Below are 12,099 nucleotides of genomic sequence, written 5' to 3' on the forward strand. Positions count from 1 at the left end.
TGCTCGCGCGCAGGTGGGAGACGTCGGCAGAAAGGGTGTCCAGACGTGCGTGGACGTCGTCTTGCGGTGCACAGGCGGGGCCTTGACGTCGGGGGGCCGAAAGATCTGGGGATGGCTGCGTGACCGTAGAGACACCGGAGCCGACAACTTCCATAATTTTGTCAGCCTGTTCTGCGAGGGTGGCAAGCGGCTGGCTTGACGCGGCAGCCACACTCTTAAAAATGAACTTCACCGCATAGCACGCCCCTCACCAACCATTATCTCGAATGATATCGTTATCTGCACTGATTTGTTGACAACGGGAGGCGTACGCCTTTTCTGTGACACTTATGCTGTTCATAATTGTCACAAAAGGGCGAACGCCTCCCGTTTTCAGCAAATCAGGGCAGATAACGATATCATTCGAGATGATGGTTGGCAAGGAGCATGCTGTGCGGTGAAGTTCATTTTTAAGAGTGCAGAATCATTTGGACATGAGATGGGAGGCGCTGCATGAAGAGCTCGCGAAGAAGCTGTGCGTCGAAAGTGGGGGCGCGGTCCCCGAGCAAAGCTTCCATGGAACGTAACAGCTGGGATGGGCGGCGATCGCCCAGCTCTTCGGTGTTAAGCAGCTGCTGCAGCCGTTTCCGCTCAGTTAGCGTGGTGCGATCCAGGATGGCGGTCTTGAGATGGGAGTACTGATCGCGAGGTGGTGGAGCCTGAAGAACGTCTGCTACTTCCATCGCAATCTCGGGAGGAAGTGCAGCGACGATGTGACGGTACATGGTAAGCTGCTGTGAAATGCCAGCCAGCTGAAACTGGGTCTCCGCTTGGATGAACCATATCGACGGGTTCCTGTGCCAGAAGGGCGGGAGGCGAACGGCGACGGAGCTTACGGCGGGGGGAGGAGGCGGGGCAGGCGGTTGACTAGGAGCCCCGTTGTCACCTGGTACTGCTGGCTGCATGGCTGCTGCTGTCCATTGGACGGGTCACCAGTGTAGGAATGAGAGTGTATTCCAAGTTTGGGGACAGCAGTTTATTGTCCGAAGGCTGGACTGGGCTGAACGTCCGTGAGGATGAGAAGCTGCGAGCCAGAATGTTAAGCTCGCGCCGGGTGGCGCTGCTGTCTCGTCGGCTTCTTCGTCCGGCGGCTGAAAGCGCCGCTACAATGCTATACGTTTTCTTGGAAGCTGAATTTTCAAGGCATCATGAAAAAAAAAACGGATCAAATACAGTTTGCGCACATTAAAACAAACCATATACAGCGTGGTCCAACCACCATGATAGAAATTCATAGTAAAAAACGTAGGCCCCGGAGAGACATGCGGTTAAGGGATTTTTTTCTGCCAATTACTTTTGCCACATATTGGTAACATTTTTATTTCATTTCAATTGACGGAAACCCCGAAATCTCCCAAGGCAACCTAACGTTTTCTTTGGGGAAATGGGTTCCCCGTGGTCATTTTACTCAGTATAGCACATAATCCAACTAGTAATGCGTTGGCAATTGCGGAAATAAATTCAGCGAAACTCTGTTGAAATGAGACCTTGGCTCTGCCTCTTTTTTGACGGCTGTAGTTTGAGCGCACAGCTGCGAAGAAATTAGGTTCCGTTGACACGCCACACGAGGGGGGAAAGGGTTACAAGCCTCCCACGGAAGAGTTCCACTGCTAGGTGTCAGCTTTGCCACGTCAGTTTCAGGGTCGCGCTCTCTTTCCTTTATTCGTTTGCTTTTGGGTGCGCGTGAACCCGCTCCTCCTGTACGCGGCAGTTTTCACCGTGACCGCAGATAGCGGTCTCGCAGTTTTTCTGCACCACCTTATTTTCATGAACCTCTGTCTCTCTGTGTGAGAGAGAGAGGAGACTTGTGTACTCGAACGCTTGTCAGCGCTCTTGTTTTTTCAATTCGTTTATTTCAACATGCTGCGGATTTCTTCACATTCAACACACTTCCTGTGTACTTTTACTGGGTTATCATTAGCGACACTTTCAATGCAGAACAGGATACGTTTCCCTGAATAATAGAAGACAAACCAACTTACAAAAGAAAAACGAAAGTTGAAAGCAAAACGAAAGGCGTGAAAGCAAAGTATCACCCTGCACCAGGTATGGCTAAAAGTGTTCGAAGTGTTCGCCATCGGTTGCAATGCACAGGCGGCCTCTCCGAATTGTGTCTTTCGCGGCCCTTTTTATTTCGGATCTGGAGAGGGACGACCAGAAAGCAGTGATTTTCCCCTGCAGGTCAGCCGGCGATCGTGGCTCGCTTTTGTATACTTCGTCAGGAGACCTGGCGGGCCATGACACAGGACCAAATCGGCTAACCCACTTCTCCCGGAAAATCTGACGGAGCAGCTGTATTGCACGCCCCGCGCTGTGAGGTGGAACCCCATCGTGCTGGAACCATACGTGGGCCCGTTCAACAAGAGGCAGGTCATCAACAAAGCCGAACATGGCATCTGAAATTTCCGTACAGTAGCGGTTGGCATTTAGAGATCCCGTGAAAAAGATTGGCTCAATAATGGCTCCGTTATAAATCCTGGCCCATACATTGAATCCCCACTCGTACTGATGCTTGCACTCCGGTAACCAGTGTAGGTTTGTTCGGCTCCAATATTGCGCGTTGTGGAGATTCACTTGAGCGCTATGGCAGAAATGGGCCTCATCAGTCCAAATGACCCTGTTCACAAAGTTTCTGCTTTCGTCGGTCTGACATAGGATTCGGTTACAGAAATCCAGCCGTTTCTCGTTGTCGCCCGGCTGGAAATGTTGATGAAGGCTCACGTGGTACGGGTGGAGTTCGTGCTTGTGTAGTATCCTCAGCACACTTGTCTTTGATGTCTGTACTCGCTTTGACAGGGTGCGCAGGATCGTGGGGATCATTTCCTACTTCTTTCAGGACCTTGTCTGTTTGTCTCGACCCACTGGCAGTGATTGAGTGTGACCGGCTCTGGGTGCCGGAATGGAAGCTTTCTGTTGTGGACAGTCTCAAAAATGCACGCCCTATGGTACAAGAGCTCACCACCCTAGTTCCTGGGAACATTTCACTGTATTTGAGGACTGCTCTGTCATAGTCCATATCTGCGGCCCCTAGAGCAATGATCATCTTGGTTGGAATACACGGTGCTTGCCATCGCTGCCGTTTACTTGTTCACTACATTCACTGAAACCGGAGTGCAAAACGCTCCAAAATTGTATTTCCTTCCTTACCTGTCAACAGGTCGGGTGACCTAATTTTTGATAAGATAGCTCTGATTCCTGCACTCACCGCCCGTGTTTGTTCCGTGGGTAAGGTTTGTAACCCTTTTCCCCTTCGTGTGGCGTGTCAATGTAACCTCCTTTCTTCACAGCTTTGCGCTTAAACTAGAACAGTCAAAAAAGAGGCGGAGCCAAGGGCTCATTTCCACGGATCTTCGAGAAATTCATTTCGGCAATTGAAATGAAATAAAAATGTTACCACACTCTTAAAAATGAACTTCACCGCATAGCACGCTCCTAGCCAACCATCACCTCGAATGATATCGTTATCTGCCATGATTTGTTGAAAACGGAAGGCGTACGCCTTTTTTGTGAGAATTATGAACAGCATAAGTGTCACAGAAAAGGCGTACGCCTCCCGTTTCCAACAAATCAGGGCAGATAACGGTATCATTCGAGGTGATGGTTGGCTAGTTGCGTCCTATGCGGTGAAGTTCATTTTTAAGAGTGCAATATGTGGCAAAAGTTTTTGGCAGAAAAAAAAATCCCTTGACCGCATGTCTCTCCGAGGCCTACATTTTTTACTTTGAATTTCTATCATGGTTGGTGGACCACCCTGCAGACTCAAGATTGTAGCCTATTCAGAGTTGCTTTTTGCTTCTTTCAGATATACTCATTTCAGAAAGAAGAATTGCACTATTGCAAGCTGAGTGTGAATAAATATACACTCTTAAAAATGAACTTCACCGCATAGCACGCTCCTAGCCAACCATCATCTCGAATGATTACGTTATCCGCCGTGATTTGTTGAAAACGGTAGGCGTTCGGCATTTTTGTTACAATTATGAACAGCATAAGTGTCACAAAAAAGGCGTACGCCTCCCGTTTTCAACAAATCATGTGTACTATCTCCAGAAGCACGGCTAGGTAGAAATAATTTATTTTTATAAAACCGCAAATAGCTGTATCGTCATTGGCAAGTGCTTGTCATTTATGGCGATAAAGGTGCACTGTCTGGCACATCCAGTGATACGACCGCAATCCTGTAACGAGTGTAGCAGAAGACGAGGAGTCATATGAAACCCTCGCTCGCGGCTGTTCCTTATCTTGCGGCTCCCCCGCCACCAATGCAAGCGGATGAACTCGAATTTGAGCGCAGAATAGTTGAGCGAAACAGCATATAAACCACTTGCACCCCTACGTCATCGATTAAGTTTCGCCGCCGCGCAAAGCATGCTGGTGGGCACCTATCAACCTTATCAGCCTTTTCGGCCTATCAGCAGACGCGTTTTTCCCGCTTCTTGCCAACCAGAGCAAAACATAGCCTCGAACCGGTCTTCTCGGGACGCCACATGTTTGTAAACAGAAAGTGGTCTATTGTCCATCATCTACGACGTTCTGTGGGAGAAGTGGCTTTCCAGTGGCACTTAGTTATATCTATATCCTTAGGAGTCGAATAAGCGGGCTTTACTTGGCTTGTGAACACGAGAAGTGGGAAAGTTGTTATCAACGCCGAAATGGTCGTCGGAAATGCCAAGGCTTGCGGAACAGTGTTAAGTTCACTACTTGGGAAATTCGCTCTACTCGGATGATAGAAGGTGGGAACGATGGAGTCCGAATAAGCTGGACATGACTATATTTCTTACTGCTTATTGCCAAGCAACTTGCATTCAAAATTGTGGGGTATGCATGAAGCGCAAGAGTTACCTCAGTTTGTAATTGTCCCCAATGTCGTTCAAATACTCGTCCACTTCCTTGGCCAGGCGACTGCCACACACGGATAAGGTATCGAATGATTTCTCCTTCTGAAAATAAGAACATCACATTCCTCTACTCTTCGAAAAAAACGTAGAACCCTCTACCCGAGTGGGTAGAACTGCAACGGTATAAACGTTTCTACTGGTACGAGCAGAATTCGTAGTACAACAGTTGTACGCAAATGGCTCAACTGTTATTATAATTGTTATAATTATATGGTCTGTTTGAGCAAATATGGCCGTTCGCATCCGAGCGCGAATCCACCCATCCATAGGACTGCACCGTCATCCACTATGGCTACCTAGTGGTTAGTAGGCGGCGTGCTGGGAGGTTACACCTGCCGCAGGATAGGACTGGAGATAATTTCGACTACCTTGCGTTCTATTGACGTTTCGGAAATCCCCGACGGTGCTGGAAGCAACGCTTACCTCTCTACACTGCTGCCGTCCTCGACTGGGTTTGAACCAGCAACCCTGAGCTCAGCAAGTCAGCACGTTACCGAATGGGCTACTGCCTGACCTACGGAGGCCTTCTTTTTTTATGCTCAAAAGAAAGAAACTGCAGAGGCAGGCTTTATACCCTCCCATGCGAACTGCGGCCTTGCTTGATAGGTGGACAGGGACTGGGGAAAGGGAAGGCTACCGCTTATACCCAGAGAGGAGAAAGCGCGCGCCACTTCAACGGGGCCCGTACAAATACTGTCGTTCTGCCGACATGGGTAGAAAATTCTGCCTTTTCCCCTTAGAGTGTACTTGAAAACGGCACGGGAACGCACAGAGAGGGTTCCCCTAAAGTTTGCCCGGCCTTGTTTTAGAGAGGCCTCGTTTTACATTTTCGCGAATGAAGCTTTGAGTTCAGTATATTGTGATCAAACCACCTGTCAGTGTTCTACCATAGTATTAAAGTTGGGTGCTTGCGCGTTTGCCTTTAATATTATTATCAGTGGCAGAAGAATGCAGATATTTAGTAGAGAATGCGTACGTGTTTTCTTGATGATAAGACGCAAATATTTTGCGACAAGTTTCTCTTCGAAAGCATTTATTTCGAATGATGCGGAGACGCCGCGCAGACACCCCCTTGTACTCTTTTCCTTTGGTCTGCTGAATAGACAACGTAGCGCTTCCTCTGCGAAATGTTTTTTTTTTTTTAAATGGACGTGTAACTTCTTATCGAGAATGATATGAGTGCAAAACTACGCTTCCTGTTGAAAGCTGTAGTGGAAGAAGACGATGATGACCTTCGGGGTTACGCGCGAGTGTGTGTACGGCACTGGTTGGTGAAATAAAGATAATTCTTTGGAAGCACAAGAAGGCGGAAGGTCTGCTTGTCAGCGGTGGGCACAATACAAAAGCCTTAATTACTTTGACTAATTAGTTCCAATAACCATCGAAAATAGACGTGTATTGTGATGTTAAACTTGGTTGTGATGCCTCTCAGGCAGAGCGAGAAAAACAAATCCCGAATTTACTTAGTCATGTTTTTGTTATTTGATCTCTCTGTGTGGCGCGTCTTCCTTCAGAAGGATTCTATCCGCAAGCTTAACTTGGGGCTCACCCTGTAGACCTCCCAAGATGAGAAAACAAAGACTCTAGTCACGAAAAAAAGTACACTCTCAGAAAGAAGGGTGGAGCAGTTATGCCTTTCAGGAGGCAATATTTCTCGCATATGTTGTGCCGAAAAGGTTGCAAAGTTCTACCTGCTACCTTACTCTCTGCCACGAATGATGGGGTTACCACTTCTGATTCGATGAGCGAGGGACGGCGTACGCCTTTTTGCAGCAATTTGGATATGTGATAATTGTTTTACCGCTCGTTTACACCCTTTAGCAGACTGTCGAACTGTCGACTGTCGAAGACTGTTTACTTCAGTCGAAAATTCTAATACAAGTGCACAAGTTCGGTTTCTTATTTTCTGACAGACTTTCCACACTTAGGCAACGTGCGACGACATAGGATACAAAAAATAGGAGTAAAAAAAAATGTCGATAGACCGGCAAAATTCATTTTCATAAGGGACGTGTGCAGCTAGGATCTTGCTCTTTGAAAGGCGTTCGTGGCACAATGTGGTTTTGCTCGCTTGAGAATAAACTATACTTGCGCAATCAAACAGGTTAAATTTCCTTATTCGTTTCATGTTGTTCCCTATGCAAAAAGTCTGCTATGTTCAAGTAAAAAAACATGTTGACTTTCTGTTGTGAGTGGTCCACCTAAGTCAACATATGCTGCCAGCACAAACTTCACAAAAAGTATCAAGAAAATCTGCTGTTTGGCTTGACTCTGGTCTGTTGACTGTAAACAAAAACTCAATAGCCATTTTCGTAGAAAAATATACTGCCTCTATGTTGTGAGCTGTCTACAGAAACTTACCGGCTCTAACTCAACAGAGAGTAAACAGATGACGTCAGCACAAAGTTAACAAAAAGTCTAAAGAAAGTTTGTTGTTTCTGTTGGCTCTGGTCTGTTGACTGTGAACAAAAAATAAGAGTAAGGGCCAACCTAGCTTTGCTGGATAATCCCACAGGAAGTCAAGAGAATTTCAACAAGACCTCCTGTACAATCAGTCTACAGAAAGTACATACAGGGTCTCCGGTGAGAAAGGGTCATTAAATTTCTAAAAATAGGTTTAACTTCAGAAAATTATGAAACTACTTGGAATACACACAGAGAGACTTTTGCCACAGATTCAGGCCATTTGTATTCGCGTCACACATTAATTAAGCTAATTTTGCTAATTGAACTCGAAAATTAGGCAAGCAAAGGTAACGTTTTTCTTGATGAATTCAGAAGCCAATGGCCATAGCACACTGTTCCAACCGAAATCACAGGTTTTTTCAGAAGATTTGTACAAAAATTTGACAGCCGCAAAACCGTCCCCATGCGAGGTGCGCTTGCTGATATTTACGTTTGCGGAACTTTTCGTTCCATCCAAATAGCCTCCCTCCTATGCGAACAAGGACATAATGACGCCTTCCGCCCTTATCAACGTGCATACCGTCAGTCCCCAGCCACTGATAACGTCGGTTACCGCTGTAATGCCCTCGATCGGGTGTGGCTGTTTCCACTTTCTCTCGATAAAGGCAGACCCAGTATTTACGCAAACGCAAATTTCATGGAGCACGCCTTGCCAAGTGACGGCGGCTGTCAAATTTTTGTATAAGTCTTCTGAAAAACCTTGTGATTTCGGTTGGAATAGTGCGCTATGGCCATTAGCTTCCGAATTCATCAAGAAAAACGTTACCTTTGCTTGGCTAATTTTCGAGTTCGATTAGCAAAATTAGCTTAATTAATGTGTGACGCGAATGCAAACGGCCTGAATCTGTGGCAAAAGTCTCTCTGTGTGTATTCCAAGTAGATTCATAATTTTCTGAAGTTAGACCTATTTTTAGAAATTTAATGACACTTTCTCACCGGACACCCTGTATAATTGTAGGTCACAAGTTTTGTACACGTTGTCCACGGCAGTTCCGTAACAGAAAGTAGATATAATGTAACCCACAGGTAGTGCACACATATTCAACAGAAATTCCTGTTGACTTGATCATACAAGAAATCAAGGTCAACAGACAGTCAATGTAAGAAATAAAGAGTACATAAGCAGTCTGTAGAAAGGAAAGATCCACTTTCAAAAGGGGACTTGTCATTGTTTCCATGTTCAATATAAAAAGACCATCCGTATAGCGTGGATAGCTCACCTCATTCACTTTGGAACATATCAGCAGGTGAGTGGGGGTTGTGATGAAGAGCCTCATCCAACGATAGATGCTGTGGAAGTCATTTCTTGAACCTTTGGGAAAAAATGGAACACATTTGTGCACGATCTCAGCAGCTGGGTCTCCTGCACGAATCAGGGAACAGCTGATCTACGTAATAATACATGCCAGAAAAGGTTCTCACCGCCTAACCCGTGAACAAAGATGACAAAATGCAAAGGCTCGACTCCTTTCCGAAGGTCACGTTTTTTCCTGATCTGTCGCATGAGAAAACATTTCCTGGCCCGTTGAAGGAAGTCAGGGTCTGGCCTGTTTTGTGGAGAAATTCAGCTTTTATGCGCATTTGCAGGGACGGCAACCCTGTGCAATATACATTTTTTTCAAAACGTTTCAACACGATGAAGCATATTGCAAGGTACCTCTTGTTTCTCAGCAATGGATGGTGTACGGATAGTGTTTTAGTGGTAGCCCATATTCTACGGTCCGTGTGCGAAACAGGGCCGCTCGACCAACAACACTGATATTTAACACACACACACAATTGTGCGGGCAGAGGGTGTAGTTGGAAAAGTAGTGCTGCAGGTCTCAGCTCAATGTGCTTTCTTCAATCTTTGGGAAGTTCTACGATAGGCGTCAAGTCCGAAAAGTGTACGTCACATTTTCGCTATTTATTAGTTCGTGCTTCATCCAATCACCTACCAGTCGCGATTTTTATGTTCTTCGAAGGGTCGATACTTTACTCTGGATATCTTACATAGAAGTAGTACCTCCCTCACTCTCTAATGATGCGCGCCATGTTGCGGTCAATGGTAGGTCAACACTGTCTCCCTCTCCATAAGGTGAAGACGACCGCGTCAACTGTTACGAATTTCCGCAGTCTTGACTACCACGCACAGTTCGGGATGTGCTCACAAAACTGTAGTTCTACGTTTAGCTACGCACTACATTTTGGAGTTGAGTAAATAGGGTATGTTGGGGCAAGATGAGACACGCGTCATGCGATGAAATGCGTCATTTTTTCTTCGACGCCGCCTGTCTCAGTGACGCGTTGCTCCAACTGCTAGTTAGTTAGTTAGTTAGTTAGTTCCAGTTCCTATTCCCTTTTGCGACAGGGCGGGCGTTCTTTTTAAAACGCCTCAGGAAAAAAAAAAAAAAAACTCGCACACACGTGAACACTAACATATAGTCTTTGCAGACCCAGTTCCTCTCTTCAAGGATTGCGTTGTTCTGTCCCACTCTCGCAGATGGCACTTGCTTCGAACTTTAGTCATAGGTGGCTCTGCATGTCAGCTTTACTGCACGTGAGAATTGTCCGGATTGGTGTTTGCGTTGCAGAGAAAAAAAAAACAGTTACTTCTGCCAGGAATGCATATCGCGCCGCAAAAAAAGGAGCGATTTTCTATAGTCGTTTTTCTTATCAGCTGTGCAGCTGCGTGTCGCAGGCTTATTCTGTCAACGTAACTACACATATCCTATTTCTTTATTCACTCACCTAGATATATGCAGAATATGGGTACTCTTGGTTATCCGGTGTTTAACGGAAAAAGTAATGCATCCGATGATACGCAAGGGACAAAGGCACGGGACAACTTAATGTAATTCAAATTGAATGAAATTTAGAAACTCATAAGTCGACTATCAGGTGGTTTTATGCTTGCTCCTCACAGATTCTTTTTGTCTTTATTTATTTATTTATTTTTTTGCATACGTTTAGGGTTTTGGTGCAAATATTCCTGTTTTCTAGGATATTTTCAGAAAAGCATATGCGAACTCGAAAGTGAGCGAAAAGCGACACTTCAGACTGGCGGTGCATTGTTTGCAAAGGACGGTGGAGGGAAATAGCACCGGGTTCTGTGCGATTTTATTGCACGTCATGCCGGCGGTGGGCTCAAGGGGTCTGTGTAGGTACTTGGATTGCAAAAACTAATTTGTGTAGTTCATTACCACGGCGTGTATCATCTTGCCTCACGCGATCTCTCGTCTTGCCCCGAGAGTTGGGGCAAGACGAGACTATCTGCATTTTTCTTGCCCTGTGTTTATTTTAGAACCGGCTACGTCCGTTCTGGTTTACAGATCAGAAGCTCTAGATTTCTGAGAATGTGCCTATGGCCACTTTTTTGAAAATGCACGACGATAAAAATTGCGTGTTCAATTGCAAATTTCTGTTCCCTCCTACCCTCCCCTACATAGCAGAGGAAGTTTGAAAAAGTAGGCGAAATCGGTACACATCATTCATGCATGGTAAGCGTGAGCGTCAATACTTCTACCTAGGGTGACTGCACCATACAAAGTAGGAGCCAACGTTCAGGCATTATAATTAGTGGCATCTGTAGTTTCCATATTAGCATCATTTGCTTTCAAGATAGTCAGTACTTCGACAAGCCCATGCTCATGAATCTCCTAGTCATACACCAAGTCATGCGGTGATGCACCAAGGTCAGGTCCCCCTGGAATTATGCGTAGCCCCACTGTGGAAATACCTCTACGGCTGTTTTTTTCCTTCTACAGATTAGGACAAAAGTTTACGGAACCCCGGGGTGCCTCATTTCTCCATTGGAGAGACACCCTTGCAACGAAGCGGAGTGGACACACATACTGAGAAATTGATAGAATACCCGGTCACCAGTTTCTTATTCGGTCTCTTCCCGATAGTTTGCAGGGTGCCGCTGCGGTGGAGGAATGCGCCAGTGCCGTGTTCCGTAAACTTTTGTGAAAAGCTTAACCTCTCTAAGGCTGGCTTCTTATTCTCTTGCCATATATTCATGTATCTCGTGCTGTGGGAATGGGCACAAAATATTATGTCAATGAACTTCTCGTCGGGTGGGGCCCCATAGATTATGCCACTCTTCCCACACTCCACCGCGCATCATGAGATTTTCTGGATCCGTCTACTGCAGCCATTTAGGTTTTTGAGGATGGGCCGTTTTTGAGGCTTAAATCTCGTGTTTGCCTCATCTCTCAAACTCTGAAAGTTACGTCCCCTTCAGAGATAGAGTATGGTCCGCATCCTATCTGAATACGGCAGCGCAATTCATCAACTTTCCAGTTTTATTCATCTGATCCGCATTCTAACAGACCTCATACTAAAATGCGCACCAGAAAGAAGCATCGCCTGTCAAAATCTGATCCCCTAAATGTGTGCTGCTGTCTCTCTTCTTTTTTTCTTCTGTTGCTGTTAGTTTTACTTATTTCTCTTGACTGTTTTGTGCGTGTAGTTTTGTTTTTCCTTTTACAGCGACAGCTGCATATGCAGAGTTAAGGATCAGATAACGTGCGTGCACCGTGTATCCTAGATATCGCGGTGCAGTGAGGCTCGGAAAAAGCGCGCTGCGAAGGTGCACTCTTAGAAACAACCCTTCACCGAGAAGGGTTGAGGATTGCGCTAGTTGGTATTGAGAAATCTGAACTGAGAGCTCAAGAAACACGGACAAAGAACGGAGAAACAGACAGGACGGGCG

General features: G+C 46.0%; 1 protein-coding gene across 3 annotated transcripts in view; it reads right to left on the reverse strand.

Moving 5' to 3' along the window:
- The window catches only part of LOC135373293 (protein FAM135A-like), a 171,011-nt gene that overhangs the window by 18,358 nt on the left and 140,554 nt on the right, over positions 1–12,099 (reverse strand). For all 3 annotated transcript variants that reach the window (XM_064606519.1, XM_064606518.1, XM_064606517.1), the window contains 3 exons: positions 8,826–8,950; positions 8,624–8,715; positions 4,882–4,979 (listed from right to left, as the gene is read on the reverse strand). In XM_064606519.1, the coding sequence (XP_064462589.1) occupies positions 4,882–4,979; positions 8,624–8,715; positions 8,826–8,950 (315 nt within the window). The remainder of the gene's footprint in view (positions 1–4,881; positions 4,980–8,623; positions 8,716–8,825; positions 8,951–12,099) is intronic.

This window comes from Ornithodoros turicata, unplaced genomic scaffold, assembly GCF_037126465.1.
Source record: "Ornithodoros turicata isolate Travis unplaced genomic scaffold, ASM3712646v1 Chromosome23, whole genome shotgun sequence".
NCBI lineage: Eukaryota > Metazoa > Arthropoda > Arachnida > Ixodida > Argasidae > Ornithodoros > Ornithodoros turicata.